Genomic DNA, 20,863 nt, shown 5'->3' on the forward strand with positions numbered 1-20,863 from the left:
TTGAAGAGCTGCCAATGGTTGTTTTCGCCAGAGAACCCGTGCGCGAGGTTCTGTTTGTTACACGGACGTATTTCGACTTCCCTCCCATTCAGAAACAACCGCCGCCGCATTTGAGAAAACATGGCAACTCAGGTTGGGGAACTGCATGTCACTTTATTTAATTTTTTCCCTTCTCTTTTTGGATACCGATGTTTTAACTGTTTTAGTATTTTAGTGTTGGTCAACCTGTAAAATGTAGGTAAAAGGATAAAGTTGTCCTTTTTAGTAGTTTACCGAGCTAGATAGGTAGCTGTTTTCTTAGTTGCACATGTCTTTCACGGTAGCTTGCTAAATGTTTATTTACATTAACGTGCTGTGTTTAGTCGGCTGTCCAACCATATGAAACGGACACGTTTGTGTTTCACTAAAAATCTAACACAACATTAGCTAACTAGTGTTACGGTATTTGTTGCTGTTCAGGGAATAACATTCCATCTAGGCAGGGTTGCTAGTAAGCTAACTGGTTAGCGTAACTGGCTAGCTAACGAGAAATAAATTTACGGCACCTCATTGCGTCAAGTAAAACAAAACCTGTTACTTCGAATCACTTGCTTGTTTTGTTATGGTGAAAACTCGCTAGGTACTTTACGGGTTAGAGAGAGTACCTAAGAGTATCTACTTGGATAGCTAACCTAGCTGTTGCTGGCTAACTTTATACACTGCAAATTGTTGTGCCTAGAGGGTCACTATGGCAACATGCACTGGGTGGCACGCGCTTAACTGCTTCTCGAGAAAAAGTACAATTAACTTGAGGATAATTTTCTTTTTCGCTGTTTTTGTAAAGATGGCCAACACAAAAGTACCGGAGGTGCGGGACATCACCAGGATAGAAAGGATCGGTAGGTGATTTAGCTACCTATTTAATCTTATGGAGAGAGTAGTAACTTTGATATAGTTTGTAATGTAAAGTACTGTAAGGTATTATAACAACCGATGGGACTACACCTTCGGACAAACGTGTCTTGACAAATGATTTGTCTTCAAGGTGCACATTCACACATTCGGGGCCTTGGATTGGATGATGCTTTGGAACCACGACAGGTAATAACTCTCAGTGCTTTTTACAGTATTAATCCTCCATGAACTGAATGGGTTTGCAGTGAATTACTCTTACTGACTGGATTAAAACATACTGATTTGGCTTTATATACATATATAAAGATTCTAGGGAGTGACTGCAGTATATTGTAATAAAAGATATAGCGGTGATAAAAATCACATTGTAGACAATACACAAGGTATCTGGAGAAATAGAACATATTTATTTTGTACACCAAATTGCTGTACACTGCAATTCTTGCTATATCATACTTGTTTTTACTGTGCCATCATGCAGGTGTCTCAGGGAATGGTAGGGCAGCTGGCATCTCGGCGGGCCGCCGGCCTGATCTTGGAGATGATTAAAGATGGGCACATCGCCGGGCGGGCAGTGCTAATCGCCGGACAACCTGGCACGGGCAAGACTGCCATTGCTATGGGTACGGCTGCTACTTTTAAGATCATTTTCGTCATTTCGGTAAATCAGTTTATAAAACTCTTATAGAGCTGAAGATGTTTTGTGCAAGATGCATCTTGGAGACCATCCTTAGTCTGATTGAAGGCTTTCTAAATATAAGACCCAGGAATGGTAGATCTCAGAACAGGTCATGGGCTTCATGTGTACTGATTACAAGCAGGCCCATTGTGAACAGTTTAGTTGAAAAGGAGGTGGTCATCAGCTTGCACTACAGCGTTTTTCCCTGCACCGTTCATGATGTGCTAGTGTCCCACCTTCACTGTTGGTTTAAATCTGAAAAATAAAATGCTTCCATTGTTAATTTGAATGTAGGTAATATTCCCATATGAGAAATGGTCCAAATGGAGTTCCCTTTGCATGTAGTCTATTTTCGAGTGTTTGAAATGCTAGCCTAATGCCAGTGACGGTGACCTTCAGTAAAAGGGCTTTGTTCTGGGTGTGCAGGCATTGCTCAGTCCCTCGGCCCAGACACACCCTTCACTGCTCTGGCAGGAAGTGAGATCTTCTCTCTGGAGATGAGCAAGACCGAGGCCCTGAGCCAGGCCTTCCGCAAAGCCATCGGGGTCCGAATCAAGTGAGTGGGTCTAACCTCAGATACCAGCTCTACTTTACCACCCATTTAACATCTCTGAAAAGGCATAACAGCCTTTTCTCTCACTGTGGCCCTAAGCTGTGGAGTCCCCTGCCATGTGACCTGAGAGCTCTTAACGATCTAGGCACATTCAAGGGGGACAAAACTTATCTGTTCACTATAGCATTTCATTAACCTTAAGACTCCTGCACTTTATTTCATAATATTTCATCTTTTATCTTAACAGAAAAATGAAATGGAATAATTTTTGCTTTATATTTTCTGTTTTATCTTATTTTCCCCAGTTTCATTTTATTCCAGTTGTCTCCTTTTTTAAACCTTGTTTAAAAAGTGCTGTGTAAATAAAGCTATTATTATTAAATGTGTTAAAACTTCTTGTGTTTCTGAGAGAACTGAGGTCTGGTCAGTCTTTGTATGAACGTGTGTCTCTGTGTGTGTGTGTGTGTGGGTTGGTTGATGTAGGGAGGAGACTGAAATCATCGAAGGAGAGGTGGTGGAGATTCAGATTGATCGGCCAGCCACAGGAACGGTTCGTCTCTGCCTTTAGGTTCACATCATACACACAGCTGACTGCATCAGCCCACACACACCACATGATCATCTGCACCAGCCTTCCGTACCCAGCCCACCATCACTGCTGGTGGACCATGATTCTTGACCAGTGGTGAAGCTAGTGGAAATTCTTTAATAAACTAACACATTTCTTGCTGTAGGGAATAACGATTTTGCAATATTTTATATTGTGACAGTAGCACCAGGAGTAGATGGCCTGGGGAGGCGTGGACTAAATTCTAACACGAACAAGCTCTTAGACATTTATCGCCGCATAAGGGAAATTAATGTTTGATCATGACAGATGGATGCATTTGGTGCCGTGTGGAGCCCAGTTGTATAATGAGCTGAGTTTTTATATAAAGGCCCTCATTATCAGCCAGCCAGAAGTAATTAAAACAAGGAATAAGGAAACCCCCCGGTATGGATGAGTTTGGGTCCTTAAGTAATCCTGTCAGCTTTCTCAGCATTTCTTTGTCTCTCCCTCTCCGTCATTAGGGCACCAAAGTGGGCAAGCTGACCCTGAAGACCACGGAGATGGAGACCATCTATGACCTGGGCAGTAAAATGATCGAGAGCCTCAGTAAGGAGAAGGTGCAGGCTGGGTGAGTTGGTAGGAGCTGCCGCTCTGGGCAAGCGTACGGCTCGTGCTGCCACGTGGTTCTAAATGCTATACGTCTCGCGTGCACATGTGAACCGCCATGGTCATCTTTTTGGCTAAACCTTGTAACGGGACTGATTTGCGCTGTCCGGTTCTCCACAGGGATGTGATCACCATTGATAAAGCCACGGGGAAGATCAGCAAACTTGGCAGGTCTTTCACCAGAGCCCGAGATTACGATGCGATGGGGGCGCAGGTAAGCAGCGTTTGATCACACACGATACACCAAATGCATATCAGTGTGGGCCACAAAGTGAGTCTAACGTCCATAGTTTTTCATGCAGTTTGGTTACATAAGTTTGAGTATAAATGTTTAGCTTGATGGCGGGGGGGGGGTTGTGTGGCATTGGTCTTGGAAGCAGGAGAATGAATCTGGTAGTGGAATTGCTGGGTTAATGCAACTTTTCATATGAAGCCTCTGTCTGGAGTCGCTGCTGAGGGCTGATGCTGTGGAGACTTGATCTGCCTCCTTAAGGCAGCATCGTTTGCCTCCTTAAGATATGCACCGTGTGCCTTCAGGGGACAGCGTGATGGTCCGCAGGATCTTCTGACCTGCGCTTTGCTCCTTCCTGCTCTTGTTACTGTTTTCACATCTTCCAGACGCAGTTCGTGCAATGTCCAGAGGGGGAGCTGCAGAAGCGCAAAGAGGTCGTCCACACCGTCTCGCTCCACGAGATCGACGTGATCAACAGCCGCACGCAGGGCTTCCTGGCCCTTTTCTCAGGTCCGCCTCCTGCTTCTCCCACTTCCTAAGCTTATTCGTGGTAAACAAAATGAAACAGATCTTGGGTCGACCTTTACGCGCGTGCGCGAGTGGCTTTTACTACTGCCCCCTGACCCAGCTTGCGCTAACTTTGCAGGAGACACGGGCGAGATCAAATCGGAGGTGCGCGAGCAGATCAATGCTAAAGTGTCCGAGTGGCGAGAGGAGGGCAAAGCGGAGATCATTCCCGGGGTGAGCGTTGCGTGTTCCACACAGCCGGGGTGTAAGCCCTCTCTAGCCCAGAGGCCAGGCCTGAGTCATTCTCTGCTCTAACAGTCTCCAGGTGGCACATTACATTTATTGTGTACTTCTTACATTTCATGGTTTTCCCCAAGGAGACTATACATAGAAAATCAGGTATTTTTAAAAGATCTGGAAGTTCTGTTTGAGGAAAGGGCACAAACCCTGACCGAGGCATCCATGTTCCTTTATGAACGCTGTTGAGTTGTATAGAAAACCTGATCATCTTGCATCTGTTCAAAAGCCCCCACCCAGATGAAATTGCTTTACACCGAACTTCCTCAATTATTCCCCCATAGGTCCTATTCATAGATGAAGTGCACATGCTGGACATCGAGTGTTTCTCCTTCTTAAACCGAGCCTTAGAGAGCGACCTTTCACCCGTACTCATCATGGCCACCAACCGGGGCATCACCAGGTGCGTGTGTGCGCCGGTGTGCTCCACACGTGTATGACAGTGCTCCGCTTCAGCCCGACAGCTTTGTTATTCCCGTGTCCCTGTATCACAGGATCCGAGGCACCAACTACCAGAGTCCTCACGGTATTCCCATAGATATGCTGGACCGGCTGCTCATCATCGCCACGTCCCCGTACACTGAGAAGGAAACCAGGCAGATCCTGAAGATTCGGTGAGAGATGCGTGCGTGTGTGTGTGTGTATGTGTGTGTGTGTGTGTATATTTGAACTTCAGCTGTGATATTTAAAGGGGCAGTGTTGAAGCCACGTTCTTTCTAAATCATTTGCTTGCTTCTGCTCTTCATCTTCATTGTTTAATGTCTGCCCAAGGTGTGAGGAAGAGGATGTGGAGTTGAGTGAGGAAGCGCACACCGTCCTGACACGAATTGGCCAGGAGACGTCTCTCCGCTACGCCATCCAGCTCATCAGCACTGCAGGCCTGGTGTGCCGCAAGCGCAGGGTAACAGAAACACACACGCGCACACTGACGTACTCGAGCAGTAATTCTTGGCTCATAAATCTCATCCGTCAGTCTTCCTTTCAATGTCATTTGCATTTGCAGGACTGCTTAGTAGCTTTTTCCAAGCAGACACCTTATGGACCTTATGGACCTTTATGAGGTCTCCTACGTCAGATCATGTCTAAATGCTCCACAGCCATAACTGCAGTTTCTGGTGCTGTGCAGAACCACCAGTGCCATTTGAGCAGCATGCGAGCCCAAGCCTGTCTTTCGCACGCGACATTGGAGGAGAGCAGCAGGGGACTGCATCTAACACACTGTGTGCGCTCCTCAGGGCACCGAGGTGCAGGTGGAGGACATTAAGCGTGTCTACTCCCTCTTCCTGGATGAGTCACGCTCCTCGCAGTACATGAAGGAGTACCAGGACTCCTTCCTCTTCAACGAAACGCGTGAGTAAAAAAAACGCACGCCCGTTGCTGAGGGAGTTTAGAAACGGTGGGTCAGATTAGCGGCAGGGGGCTCTCCAACTACGGCGCAGCATGCCTGCTGGCCTCAGAGTTTAATGGAACAGGGAGTTGGGAGGGTGGGACTGCTGACCAGCCAGTGATAAATCCGGTGTATTCAAACTACATACTTTGTTTTCCTTTGTAGAATCTGCCCAGATGGACACATCTTAAGGAATGCAAAAGCTCTTTTTTTTTTTTATAGTGTTCCTGTGATGTTGAGAGTTTATATGAACCAGAAGGTCGTCTGCCAGCTGTCACATGGTTTTCCGACTTCTCTATTTTTTCTTGTGTTTACTAGCAGATTGTCATTTGCTAAAATCCATGCACATTAAAGTTTGGATAAATTGCAAATCCTTCTTTTTTCCTTTTTTATGAGTGAATTGGTTTGGACATTTACATTTAAAGAGGTTGAAAGGCATTGTTATGTTTAAAATCCTAAATATTAAAGAGGGATTCAAACCCAGGCTTGTTTGTTTTTTGTTTTTGTTTTAATCCTTTTAGCTCTCACATTTGCTACTCTCCATCTTGCAATCTGTTGGTGGTTTAACGAGTTATTAGAGTACTTTTATTTGCCAATTTTGAATACTGTTATTACGTTTTCACGTGAGTCTCTGAACGTACAGAGTTTACTGGTAAAGTTTATTAGCAAATGCAAAATGTTGAACTTTTAGCAAGTATTGTGCGTTACTACAGTTTCTCACCAGGAGGCAGTGTGTCCTCACTATTTAGATCATACAGCCTGCGCATTTTAGCTTCTGGATAAGCTTCACTGAAATGCCGTGAAAATGTAGCATGCATTGTTTTCACTTGAGAGATGTTTTGGTTGCATGTCTTCTTTTGTGTTTGGGATATAATACAATGTATTAGTTGTTAGAAAGTACAGTGATGCATATGGCCTTGGTGGTGTGTGTGGTCCATGTCTTGCTGAGAAGTCTTGGATTTGGGATTAAGTTTGTATCTTCCAAATAATCCCCGTTGCATATTTAAATACCTACAATTTATTTTTGGCTCAGAGCTATTTGTATGAATAGCAGCCCCATTCACATTCAATATACCACAATTTCTGGCCTTAAATAATTTTAGCTCTGATGATCACAAATCACAAAATATCCCACTTGAAGCCATGCAACTTCACTAGCGTAGGAAATATTTGTTAACATACATATGGGTTGCATATGTTATGTGTGGTATCCGTTCACATTGTGTTTGTTGGCAAAAGCACAAACCAGAGCAATTTAGAGGTCCCCCCCCCCTTATCCGCTACAAAAAGCGAAGTCAGCACATAGGAAGCAGTTCAGCTTGATCCCACCACAAAGTGGACATGGTGTAGATGGATGGACAGTAGGCCTTTTCTTGGGGGATTGCACTGGTAAAAGGCCCTCACCAAAAAATCGCAGGGTGAGTCGTCACAGTGTCTGAGGTTACAAAGCCGACATTTCCAAACTGGCTGCCCGGGTGAACGCAGCACCCCCCCCTTTATGGTTAAAAAAAATAACCAGTGGCCACAAAGGCCCGGAGTGCTCTCAGAAGTAGGAGAAAAGGGTATAATAGGTAATCCAGAGACGCACACAGGCTGGGACTGTGTGTGTATGTGTAAATTTGCTTTCCTCCGGTGTCCCAGAGATAAGGGCCGTAACTCAAAACTGGCCATTAACGTGCCTGGGTAAATGGCTGAGAATGAATGGGAGTGAACTGGAGAGATCTACTGAATGATGTGCCAATTATCCTCTGGGATGCTTGAAGGCTGGTATCAACTCTTACATGACACTGGATCATTTGTTAGAACTAATATGGCTGTGATTTAGGTCTGTATAGTATCATTTTTGGGTTACAGTCTGGCTTGGAAGGAAAAACCATTCCAGGGGGTAATCTTGACCCATTTTCTTTTATTTTCTATACCTTATTAAAGAACAAGCCTGAGGTAGTATTCTGAATGTTTTAAGAAGTTGTCTATATTGTGCTTTGTATCTCTCTCTCTCTCTCTCTCTCTCTCTCTCGCCCTCGCCACCGCCACCCATGTCGCACAGCTCGTCACCAGACCACTTTCCTCTGTTCCTCCAAAGGCACAGTGCCTGTTGCAGCTGTGCTGGGGATGCAGATAGGACCGTCAGTGGAGCGCAGGGACCCACAAACGAAAGAATGAAGAGCCGAGAGTGTGGAAACTACAAGCATATTAAAACCTGCCGGGTCAAACGGACAAAGGTCATAGCCTCAGCTGGAAAGAGGAGAGAAAGCCTGAGGAAGATGCTTGCTTGCACCTGATGACCCTCAAAACCCCAGGGGCTCACTGTGATACAAGACCCCCGTGTGCTCTGCTGAAGATCCTCATGCAGGGCTGTCTGTGGGGTGAGGCGTGCGGTAGCAATCCGTTGGATAGCATAGTCCATCTGTGTATCGTGTGGGAAGGCAGTGTACCGAACACCCAGGACCTGACCGGTCTTGCAGAGTCCCTGCGCCCCAAACACACACCCCCACATTTCTTTCTGAATTCCCTGACCAGTCCTCTGCCTTTCCTGCAGTTTACCCTGGTAGTGTAAATGAGTGAGGTAGACAGCTGAGTGTGTACGCACGCATGTGTGTTCCTGCAGCTATTTTGCTGAAGAGCAGAATTTCAAATGCAGATTGTATGCCAGTCACTGGGATGCCTTAGGGAGCTGCCAGGTCCTGTTCTTCCCAGTAACTAGCAGCTTTGTGGCGCGCTGCCGGCCTGTGCTCGTCTTGCCCCGTCTTGTCCCCTGCCTCTCTGGTTACGCTCTACCTTGGGCCTGGCTCCCTTGTCCAGTTTCAGCTTTCTTCACCCGCTTCCCAGTCCACTCCCTCCTTCCATGTGTCCTCCCCCAGTCTGGCTATGTTCTGTCCGACCCACCCGTCTGGCTCGCTCTGTTCTGTCCCAGTCCAGGTCTGGCTCATTGCTGCATTTAGCTCTTCTCTGCCCACGACTGTGGGTGGCAGTGAAAGCAAAATTCTCCGCGTACTTTTACATGACAGGCAAACGCACGCGCGTGTGCCAGTGTATTCAGGGACTGCCGGGTGCGCTGCCACGATACCCAGATCGGCGGTGGTGCTTATGCTTCCCTTTTACTCGGCCCCTCTCGCCAGGCCTCTCATACTCGGCGAGCTCGCGTAAACCAGGCTCCTGCCAGAGTCTGAGCCCAGCAGGTCCGCCCCTCTACCCCGGTCGGGGGTCGGGCAGCGCGGCCTCCCTCTCCTGCAGTGCGTGCTGAGGCTCACCTCCCCTCCCTGGCAGATAGCCCTCGTTGCCGAGAGGTCTCCGCACCTGGGCCGTCGCTCAGATGGGTGCTAGGGTGTGGATTATCTTCACACGCGCACAAAAGAGGGGACGGGATTAGCATTTAGCGAGTCGCTTCGCTCAATCTAAGCGGCTCTTCTCCGTAGGCTCTGAAGCTCCAGTGCGCTCCGTGAGGTCTCGCACGCTTTTAATGCTCCATACTTGACTTCTTTGGATTAAAGATAAGATGAATAAAACACCGTAGCGCAGCCTGGCTTTCTTTTTTTACTAAAGTATACTCTTGAAGCGTATGGCATTCTGGCATTTATCAGCTTTACTTTAGCCCTTTTTAGCCCCACTTTGAAGCATCTTAATTGGCTCTCATTACAGTATCGCGTACAAAACAGATTGCCATCTTTACATGGTCTCACCCCCTCTCACCTCGGTAGTCTGCTACAGTCTCACTCTCCAGTACGCACTTGCCATTCCTTTGAATCGCTCTTGCTTCCCTCCGAACTGCTTACATTTGTTGATGGGGCATTTAGGATTGCTGGCCCCGAGCTGTGGAACAGTCTTCCTGTTGGGTTACATGCTTGTTCTTTTGGGGCTATGTTCACAGCTAGTCTCCAAACCCATCTCTTCCAGCTGGCTTACAGGTGAGCCAGACTCCAGATTCTTAATTAATTGTATGTATTGTGTTTGCATGTTTGTACATGTGGTTTTTAGTATTATTAGTTTTCAGTTTCCTTGGGTGTCTTGAAAGGCACTTATCAAGTTAATGTAGTATTATTATTATTATTGTTATACATCAGCTTCATATTATCCCTTTTTGTAAATCCAGCCCCTTCAAGTAATGCCTAAGACAGCTATGAGCATGTTTTCTTGATTTTTTTTGCCTTTTCTGTCATCTGGAATGAGTCTTTGGGGTTAGTAGTTATAAACAAACATGTACATTAGATTTGCCTGTTAAAGACAGAGAACTATTTTATTCCATTATTCATGGTCAGTAATTGGGCACTCGTATATGTCATATGCTATATTTGTCATGGGTCTTTTCTCTTAATTAAGAACCTCTTCAGTTAAAGCTTGTCATCTTACTGTGAGTGTGTGTGAGTGTGTGTAGAAGCTGGCCACTTGGCCGTAATGCAGCTTGCACCGTTGCACTTTCACGCGTCAGCAGCCTGCCAGGCAAAGCTCAGAGGCCTTACACAGCAGTGCAAGCAGATAGACAAACGTTGCCATGCACAATGTGCCAGACCCTGCCGAAAGGTCAGAGTTCACAGTTCAGCTGAATTGACCCAGTGCATGTTGAAGTCGGCGGGTCATAATTTAGCCAATATCCACTGAATGAGCTTACTGAATTCATTGATTTCTGGAGTTTTACATGTGTTCTTAAACATCAACTTCATTTAGAGTTCTAGACACAATATAGAACCTTATGTAAAGTGGGCTCCTGTCACAGGAACATCTAAGTAACAGTAATATCACAGATATTTCTATCTGCGTCATTGCTGATGACAATAATTGCACTGGGGAATATCATGACTGTTACCTGTACACATTTACCCCACTGGTTTATTTAGCCTGCTTAGAAAGTGCAGGCTCATACGGCCTACACATTTGAGAAGTGCTGTGCTTTGCGTTTGTCTCATCCAGGCATCAGCAGTAACGCTTCATCCCCGGGACACACTTTATATGGTTCCTTGCCTTTCGGGGTGTGTCGCAGAGGGCTGATACACACACACACACACACTACCCTGCACCTCCCTGAGATGTGAACATTTGCCAGGTTGGGGTTGTAGGTTTGAACAGTGAGATTCTATAAGAACTGTGACTGGTTTCCTCTTCTGTCTCCCCCACTAGCGTGTGGGATACTAAATAATTGCTGGTGAACACTGTAGGAGAAGCTCTGGCCCTCCTACCATATTACTACACAATATGCTTAAGGAAACAATGGCTGGTGCCTTACAGAAACAAGAAAGGCAGACATGCAGAGGAAGCGGTGTGTGTGCGCTGGATCAGGCTGAGCAGTTATCATGTGAAGTGGCTCTTGTTATCGTAAGTGCGTGCCCTTTGTTAGCTTGTTTTAGATAGAGGATGAAAGGTTCCTGTCTGGTAACGTGACTGGTCCCCTATGACCAAAAACAATACATAAAACTCATAAGCTGTCGTGACTTACGGCTCGTTTCTAAACCAGCATTCCTCTTCATGCACTGATGGGTTTTTTTTTCGTGGTTCTGCACTGGATTAAAGTTCGAGCCGAACGAAGGCATCTTGCATGCCTGTGGACGCTCCTTTGGTTAACCATTGTTCTGGTTCAAATCAAACCTCTTCTCACCTCCTCTCTAAATTCTGTCAGCCCTTTCAGGGACACCCTTGAAAAGATACCAGAACTTGTGACCCAGGTCAGATAAATATGACTATGTATTTTGCACAGAAATACTGAGATTAAGCACACTTTCTGTACAGAACATAAGCCATTTGAAATATGCCAGATATGTAATCGCTGAGAGGTTTTAAGTAAACTCTAAAAGACATGTTTGTGAACTCAACAAATATCTCCATATCCACATACACTTATGAAGTGAAAGAACTGAAAACAGAAAAGGGAAACAGACTGAGAGGAACAGCATGTGTTATAGAAGTACACAAAAAGAAAAGGACCACACCACCGACAGAGAGGCAGGCAGAGAAAAACGAAATTATATGTGTGTAAAAAAACAAACAAAAAAAACCTCACCGTAAAGAACATCCGAACGAGCGGTCCTCAGTACACATGAGCAGCGTTCAGCTGGGCCATGGCAGGCCCTAAAATGAGTCTTTTCACCTCCGCCTGTGATTACAGCAATACGCCATGAGCAAAATGAGTCCAGGCAGAGAGACGCGTGGAAAGCAGGAGTGGTTACTGCCGGTTGAGTGGATCAGGGGCTGTAGTTTCCCTCTGATCTAGGACCAGACCCTGTGTGCATCCCCACTGTCTCATGAGGCGTACCAAAACCGATCTTAGATCAGTGCAAAATGAGACACCTTCAACAATCATGCAGATCTCAAGAGTCAATCTCAAGAAGAGCGAACGAAGGTGCTGAGGCATATAGACTAATATAGACGCTACGAGAGGTTTTTGGAATAATATAACGCAATTATAGTTTTCGTTACAATCAAGTCAGCCATGCCAACATTTGTTTGGCTGCAGATTTGTAGACAGAACTGACGAGCGCGTTGAAGTGTGCGTGAGTGTCTAAAGCGCGGAAAGCACGCTATACACTCCATAACACGGTTTGCTTCGTAATGAATGTATTGCCACTGCGCAAATGCAGGGGAGGCAAAACTCGAGGAGTCGTGAACATTAACGCCCGTTATAGCAGGACCTCATTTGAGTGATCGCCGAGGCGAGCGGCAGCCACCCTGAGTGGCCTGAGCAATGGAGATGATCCTTCTTTAGGCTTGCCAGACTGCGTAGGATTCACCAAAAGAGCCCGCTTCACCCTATAGCCGTGTGAGACACGCATTCAGGTGTTTCATCAGGGCAAAAGGCCTCCTTAGCACTTCGCAGTGGCAGGGAATGATGCACCATAATAGGCCTACACCACTGGCATAAAAACTAGTCATAAAACTGACAGTACCAATTTATTCCTTATAATGAATTATATCCCAATTACCAGTCTTATGAAATCTCATTAGGGCTTAATTACATGCTCTTCTGTGCTAATCTAGCCCCCATATTAGGCCAATACACCTACGCTTTTTTGATTAAGTTCATATAATTTCATTCAGTTACATGTCGTTGGGTGTACTAGAGTCAGCTATTCGCGTTATCATACTACATATACATTTTTAGAAACCGTATGTTTCTTTTAGAAACTCGAATTAAAAAAAAAAATCTATACTGCATTTAGCAAATACTGTTTTTCCCCCCCAACAGAATAGAAAGATACAGTGGGAAAGCGGTTGAATGCCCAATTAGGTTATGCTGAATGAATACACGAGCGGATCTAAATTTGTCCCCAGGTTGTTTGGAGATGCGCGCCAGGCGTGAAGCGTTGAGCGAGCATGCGGCTTTTTATCTCGCCGTTTAATGAAGCGAAGCCAAACGTGTTGTTTTTGTCACTAAACGTACAATTACGCTCCTGATTTTAACAGATGCTGATATAACATAGTTCTGTACGGCAGTACGAGGTATTTCTTTTGAAGTTGGAGGGGATCGAGCTGAACAGGCGCCCGTGGAGTAGCTCCATTCATAGGCTACGCGACAACGCTTTCGCGGCTGCCGCAGCGCGGTGTTGCTCGCGTTTCGTGTCTAATTCAGATTCGGGAGGAAACCGGAGATACGACGCGGTTTAAAAATGTTTAGCAAAAAAAAAAACAAAAAAACCCAAACAAACAAACGATGGCGTTCAAGTCTATGGCTAGATGACTCACATCTTTGCGTAGTTTTCTAGTGATTTCCCTGAGAGCACACCTGGTTAATCTCACGGGCTACTTAACAAAGCTTTCATCATTTGTTTAGGCGCAGTTTAGGTACGACAGACAAAACTTCCGAATTGCTGTAGTATTCCCGGACTTTGTGTGTTTAAATGGGAGATGACTGGCATGTAACGTTATTTCAGTGCGCCGTGAAACAGGCCTGTGTTAGCAGGCAGATTTGGATTTTCCGCGCAGACACATGTGTCAACAGGTGTCAACCAACCACTGGTTCCAGGCAAATTTGCTTGGTGGTATGTGTTGGAACATGACCCTTGAAGGTTATTGTGTAGTTGCAGTGCATATTTTACTGGGTGTGTGTGTGTGTGTAAAGCAGGGGTGGATGTATTGGTTACCTCGGTTTTCCCTCGGGCTTCCATGCTCACGTGTGCAACCCTCTGTTGTACTGTGGGGTGTGTCTGACCGTCAGGGCAATTTATAGGTGCGTCATTCTTTTAAGTGAGAGATGGGAGCATGGAACAGAGTGCTGTTTTTTGTTTTGCTTAAGGCTGTGGTTGGTGAGCTGTGCCGATCGATATGACTGACGTCGGGATACCCATCACTAATCTATACAAACATTAATGCTAGCATTATGTACAGTCTGCAGAGCCTGTGTAGCAACACTCTGCATGGATAAACAGTAGTTCATTTCAGGAGTGCAGAGACAAATATAACACTTTCTTCTCTCTTTTTGCGTTTCTCTGCTCCTCTTTGCTTTATTTTTCTCCCTTGGTACTCAGAAGCATATTCTCCACACATCCTATGGCTTGTTCGCTTGCTTGTCCCGGTCTGCCTTCACACACACAGTGGTGTGATTACATAAAAACATGGAACAGACCATTGCAACCATAAGGGGTGATGCTGCGATAAGATTACTAAACATAATTGCTGAAGTAGCAGGTTACAGACATTTAAAAAATATATTTATAAATAATATCAACATATAAATCTGATTTGTGTTTGTATGAGGGCCCTAGGGGATGCTTATGGCAGCTAGTTTACTTTAGTTTTTTGCACCTTCATTCTTTTATGAAAACTTTTTAGTTTCATAACTCACTGCTTAAAATGCCACAGCTTATTGTGTTTTTTTAAAAATATGTATATGACATCAGGCTATAACAGCCACATTGTGTGTGTGGGTGTTTGTTAAAAGTTTCTGTCCTCTTATATCATGTACCTTACTCCGTAGTCGTCTGAATTCCCCATATGGTGGAAATAATTGCCACAGTTCACACATGTGCACTTTGCAAGTGCTGAGTAAGCTGTGTTCTTCAGACTCTTAGCTGCAGTAGTGTCTGAGACATGCTTTACCATGTCCTGGGTTCTGTTTCTTTGAAGTCACTCTTAGTGTAGACTCACAGGCCAGCGTAGAGGGCCCTTTGACTCTGTGGGTGGAACAACATGGATGCCATGACGTTTCTACCAGGACTTAATAGTAAGCATTAGCTCTCTAACGTGTTTCCATTTAACACACCAGGTCTCTTTTCGTGCGCTTTTAAAGTGGCTACTATGTTTTCATTACTGTGGTTACTGTGACAGCCACTCTGTTTTGACTCCTCTGTGCAATTTGCTGAAGAGTTTTGGGAAATGGCTTTGTAGTGTGTGTGTGTGTGTGTGTGTGTGTGTGTGTATTCTTGCATCCACCAGTTATTAGATTAAGTTTACTTCCTCTTAAACTCCTCTGTCTCTTATTTACACATTCTATACTTTTAAAGACTCTTAGATTTAGGTATTGCGCAAATGCACACACACACACACACACACACACACACACACACACACACACACACACACACACACACACACACACAAATAAACAAAAAAACTTAAACCTTTGGACACTTAAATGCTTGTATAATAAGACTTAGTAAAACTAGACTTATATCTCAAAAATCAAAGCTATAATACTGCTGTAGGTACACCCACAAATACCTGCTATGGTTCATTTCTTTTTGGACTGTTTTATTTGAACAGTTTTAGGCAGGGCAAAGGCACATGACACTTCCAGTTGACTACAGGGAATCCTGATTTCCTGTCTACACCCTAATGGTTCCTGTCTCATCTGTGCTCTGTTATGCTGATGTTGTAAGAGTTCTCCATTCATCTTTTCTGGTGCCTCCATATGATTGGTGGTTATTATGTTTGAAACAGTTTATCCTAATGCCATCTGAAGTGTGAACAGGCTCCAGAGCCTCAGCACTGCTGAGCGGTTCTTCATTTAGGAATCTTGCCTATATCCAAATGAGTATATGTGCCCAGTTCATAATCTTTCCTTAAAATGCTCTTAACTGAACAGCAGGTCTTCTGTTCTGTCAGAGTTGGAAAGCAACCTTTAAGGGACTACCATTTAAAAAGTTTTCCCCATTTGTCCTGTGAAATATATTCAGAAGTATATGAATCATTATTCAGTCTACTTCCTCTTCGGTTTAATTTAGTAGGCCTATATTCTAAAAATAAACCTGTTTCATGCATGGCCTGGGCTGGACAGGGTTGTCCTTTTAATTGAAAGCTGAGTTTCCAGGCCATTAGAGAGCGGCTGGGAGGATACGGCCTCGTGAGCAGCAGCCTTGATTGGGACCTAAATGGCATGTTTGAACTTCAAGCTCTTTGCCCCATCAGCTCTGGACTGTGACCCGCAGTACTGATCTGGGATATTTGTTCTTTTGTGCATGTCTGGCAGGTAGAGAGTGCATGTCGTCAACATCTGCCCTCATGCCCGTTTGAACTTCACGAGTTATGAGATCATTCTGCACTCTGCTGTAGCCTTTCCAGCAGATATTTGTGAACTAGCTCATTCTGCTTTCGTGTGCAGTTTGGGGTGATGGTGTTCCACCTTGGGCAAATATTGTTTTTCATATGTGATGTGAATAAGTGTGAAAAGGGCCAGTGTGTGCATTTTGTTACTGGGCTAGCTCAGGCTTTTCCATATTTCCTCATACACAGCAACACTGTTGTCTTTTTGTCTAATAGTTTAGTGGGTGTAAGTGTGTGTCTGCGTGTGTGTGTGTGTGTGTGTGTGTGTGTGTGTGTGTGTGTGTGTGTGTGTGTGTGTGTGTGTGAGTGACTGTGTGCATGTGTGTCTTGTCAGCACACTTGTGACCTTCTTAGCAGGTTACCAGTTCAATCCTCCCCCTTCTGTGGTACCAGAAACTGTTGCTGGGCAACAGAGGTGCAGGGCACCTTTCTAAACAATGTGCTACTTCATTCAGGCCCCTAAATCTGGGCTGACTCTTGTGGTGCCTGAAGGAAATTCAGCCTTTTGCTAGCTCCCACCTCCTCCCTCTTTGAAAAAAAATGAAGAAGAGAAAATCTTCTGTTCCAAGTCTATGAAAGTCTCCATTCTGCCTCAGGTATTTGCAGTAGGCTATCGTACATTTAGGGTTCATTCAAGCACGTACCCTTTCTCTCTAGAATCTAGTTAGGGCATCCTACCACAAACACCTGAGGAAGAGTTCCTTTTTTTTATAACTCTCTAAGTATGACTTAATTTGCGTCACTGTTACTCAGGTGCTGTTGACAGCAGAAAATAGAATAAATCAACTTTTCTTCTCTAATTCTTTTTAAAGCTCTTTGGTGGTCACAAAGCAAAATTAGAGTGCACTTTATAAAGGGGCACTTAAGATTTCTGAACGTACATGTACACTGAAGATTCCAGGATTGAGAATGAATGATTATGTACAACTACTTATACCACAGAAAGCTCTAAAAGTGGCCTTGTATTTGAACAAGATTATACAAAACACCACAACTCTGCCATATTCATCTTTGATTAAATAAGTTTATTTTGATCATTGACATATATGTTTACATCTCATACACTCCAGCTGGAGTATCACAGTAACGTCCTAGATAGCGATAATAACGTTGTAACTTTTTTTTGTTCGCTTTAATCACACTTGCTCTTAAAAATAAAATCCCCTTTGAGTTTCTGCTCAACATCAGAAACATGTTTTCTCTATACAGGACTCTTGTATGACAAGAAAGAACACATTCTCAGTACACACTATCAAGCCTTGTGTTCCTTCTATTAAAACTACCTCACAAAAACAGATTTCAGTTTAGTGTCATGAATCTCTGACCCGCAGTTCCTCGGCCAGGGTCACGGAGAGCTTCACTTTTCACTAAGCAAATTCTAAATAATCGAAACAGTTGGCAGCATGTAGTGCGAATGTGGAACACAACTAGTTACAGTCCCTGTAGCAAAAAGCCAGTGTACAACTATTAGACTGCTAAACAAAACATCTGAAAATGACACACTAATTTCTTGTGCAAAATACATTTTAAAATAGTATAATTTCATTGGTCTAAAAAAAACAAAAACAACAACAACTGCTGAACGAGGCTGCACTGTGGTGTACTGTGAATTCACACTCGGCTGTTATTTGGTGTGCAGTTGTGAGCGTGTGTATGCGTGTCTTTGTATGAACAAGCACAGTTTTTTGAGATGATAAAACTACGATTCTTCACTGATAAGGATACATAGATTCATTTCATAACCAAAAAGGACAAAAGTAAACAGGATATTCATAATGTTCATAATGTTTTTCCCTTTGTAAAGTTCTCTTAACAATGGTAACAAATAAAGAAAAAATAAATACATTGCATCAAAGCTGTAGTTTACAATATATTAAAATTGCTGCATAATATAACTGTCCATCTTTTAGCATTATTATATATAAAACTAATATTTGTGAAAAGAAAGAGAAAAGACATCCTTGAAAGAATGATAATACAAAAACCTTAATTAAAATGAATTTGCATGTGTAAACACATGGGATCGGACAGACTCACATTCAGATAGCTTCTTACCCGGCACGATGAAAGCTCTGAGAATTTAACTGGCAAATAAGGACGGTATCCCACAATCCCGCTGATGACTCAGACCTTCACAATACAGATGATGTCAAAGCTTTGTTTGCTTGTTTGTTTGTTTTCCAGTCTCTTCCTGAACAAACAACCCTTCAATCTACATGCGAGGTGCTTTTTTTTTTCAATGTGAAAAGGGGCAGCACCTCTGCTTGTCTTTGATAGGACACCACCTTTACACAACAGCTTCAAAGACAGTTCGTTTCCATTTGGTAAAGGAAGGTTACAAAATGTTGCACACAAATTCGAACAAGGAAAACCCTAATGTTTAAGCAACACAACTCAAACAGTGAAAATATATAAATTATTGGCCTCATCAAAGCTTTTCATTTCTCCAATGGTGTTAGTTCTATGAAATTGCATATTTTACAAACTAGACTTACAAATAATTTGAGAAACAGCAATAATATATATTTTCACGATAAAAAAAAAAACGTAAACATGGCCTACTCTTGTGAGTTTTTCTAGTTTTCCCTATCCAGGAATATCTCCTTTAAAAGCAAAGTGCTTCTCCTAATTTATACGAAGTCAATATTCACATCTACTCTGTAGCATTTCAAACATTTGATTTTCACTGACTATGAAAGTTCTATTTCAGCAACAAGATTCATTCTGATCATTACACTTAAGTTGAAAATTGGAAAGCTTGCAAAATGTCAACTGTCCATTTTATATTTACACACACACACACACACACACACACACACACACACACACACACACACACACACACACACACACACACACACACACACACACACACCTTTCCAATTTGCTGTTTGGCGTAATAATCAGCAGTGGTATACATTTTCCTTTTTCCAAAGGATGTAATATAACCCAAATGCTTTTACAGGATGTAATATAAACTAAATGTACTATCTTCCCTTCAAAAAAAGCAACAGATTTAGCTTAAACTCAGAATTAAATGTGTTTTTTTTCTCCTTCCCAGGAAGGATTTCAGTAGCTAATTCACTCGTGGCTGAGCTGACTCTTATCCCTGCTCAGACGCTCTCCTTCCTTTCAGAAAGGGATATCTACGTCTGACGAAGCACCGATGCCCAGCGTACAAAGACTGCTGTTCTTACAGACTGGCTTTTGTGAAACCTATCCTGGGTTTAATGGAGAATTGACCCTTTTTCCACGGGTGGGCTAGCAGTCTGTGTAAATAATCCCTCAATGAAAAACTCAAATCACAAGGTAGGCCACTGCCGCCTGGGCTTTGCTCGCTTAATGTTATTACTGTTCCTGTCTTTTCTCCTTGGCATTGTATACGTGAGGTCGGTGTGTCCCATTCATTAGTATTTCTTCATAATTCTTGAAAATAAGGCAGAAAGTTTGGGGGTGAGGGGTAGAATTTACAAACTTAAATTAGACATAATATTTACACTCCAGTGTTTCACTGCATTCCATAGTATGTAGTTTTTACCCAGCAACCCCTTTAGAACAGTCATGGGTATACACCTCAGGCTTCATATTCATAAAAACACAATTAGATAAGTGTAGCACAAAACTATGATATTTCAGCTAATTATTTTTGCCTGATTTAGCATTTTACTGGCATTGCATTAAATCAGTAAGTGCTAAGATGAAGAAAGAGGAAAAAATGCAAAAGAGAGAAAAATGCACCAAAGGAAAACGATGAGAGACCAGACGTTTGCCCATGCCAGCGTTATTAAGGCAGGCAAGCCATACAGCTGCTCTCCTTCCAGATGATTGTGAAGTCACTGATTCCTTCATTTCCCTATTTACATCATTTTGGCCTATCAGTGAGCTCCATTTGGCTGTAGGCGTGGTTAGTGCTGGACCCTTAGAGGAATGTGATGCTATGGCACTTGGTGCAGACTGACAGGCAGCGTGACGGGACAGAGTGTGTGTCCGTGTTCAGTAGTATGGCACTAAGGAGGTTCCTGACCCCCTGACCCAACCCCTGAGCCCTACAGGAAACCCCCACACTGCACATCCTCATATGAGAGCTGCCCACAAACTGCCGGTTGGCTGATTTTCCCACACCGCTCCATCTTATTGGTGGGATGTGATGATTCCTGGGACAAACGAGGCGTCTCACTTGCTCACGTTCAGGCCAGCCTCCACACGACAGATAAAAACAGAACGGCAGCAGAGGCGGTGACGATGGCGGTGATGGTAGTGTGCAGCAGGAGACGCCACTAGCTCCAGCTCTGTCCTTCCTCCATCTCTCCGTCCCACGTAATCCCCCGGCTTGCTCTCGCTCCTCCCACTCTGGCCCTCCTCTCACTTGGTGACCTATGAGAAAGAGGGAGAGAGAGGGAGTGAGAGAACGGCTTCCCGACAGGATATTCCTGTGCAATTATCACTGTGAAGCCACCATGCCATCTGTCTGCTGTTGCTCGTGGGTAATGCCCACAACGTGTGCAGACACAGAGCGCCTCCTGACGCTCCTTTTCCAGCAACATATAGGTGTGCTTTCTTTTTCCATACTTTCATCATGCTATTGCCAACGAGACTGCTACATTTAGATGAACAGAGAGCCCTCTTGGTCCCCC

General features: G+C 44.1%; 2 protein-coding genes across 2 annotated transcripts in view; one reads left to right on the top strand and one right to left on the bottom strand.

The window, feature by feature from the left end:
• Positions 1 to 34: 34 nt before the first annotated feature.
• Positions 35 to 6,248, top strand: ruvbl2 (RuvB-like AAA ATPase 2). The gene is made up of 15 exons (XM_026998505.3): positions 35 to 132; positions 824 to 878; positions 1,025 to 1,080; positions 1,376 to 1,517; positions 2,000 to 2,129; positions 2,610 to 2,676; positions 3,198 to 3,304; positions 3,463 to 3,556; positions 3,961 to 4,084; positions 4,221 to 4,315; positions 4,663 to 4,781; positions 4,873 to 4,992; positions 5,150 to 5,279; positions 5,614 to 5,728; positions 5,931 to 6,248. Exons 1-15 carry the CDS (start codon positions 121 to 123, stop codon positions 5,954 to 5,956), a joined length of 1,392 nt encoding a protein of 463 aa, XP_026854306.1. The 5' UTR covers positions 35 to 120; the 3' UTR covers positions 5,957 to 6,248.
• A 12,760-nt stretch (positions 6,249 to 19,008) lies between these two features.
• The window catches only part of spns2 (SPNS lysolipid transporter 2, sphingosine-1-phosphate), a 63,635-nt gene continuing 61,780 nt past the window's right edge, over positions 19,009 to 20,863 (bottom strand). Inside the window, exon 13 of the mRNA XM_026998551.3 lies at positions 19,009 to 20,603. Within this exon, the coding sequence (XP_026854352.2) occupies positions 20,592 to 20,603 (12 nt within the window). The 3' untranslated portion in view covers positions 19,009 to 20,591. The remainder of the gene's footprint in view (positions 20,604 to 20,863) is intronic.

The sequence above is a fragment of the Electrophorus electricus genome, chromosome 8 (assembly GCF_041902795.1).
Source record: "Electrophorus electricus isolate QZ-2024a chromosome 8, ASM4190279v1, whole genome shotgun sequence".
Classification (NCBI taxonomy): domain Eukaryota; kingdom Metazoa; phylum Chordata; class Actinopteri; order Gymnotiformes; family Gymnotidae; genus Electrophorus; species Electrophorus electricus.

Excerpts from the sequence above, each read along its gene's own strand:
- ruvbl2 (XM_026998505.3), top strand. Across the intron at positions 879-1,024 it reads CACCAGGATAGAAAGGATCG|GTGCACATTCACACATTCGG; the intron begins GTAGGTGATTTA and ends TTTGTCTTCAAG. Across the intron at positions 4,993-5,149 it reads AGGCAGATCCTGAAGATTCG|GTGTGAGGAAGAGGATGTGG; the intron begins GTGAGAGATGCG and ends TGTCTGCCCAAG.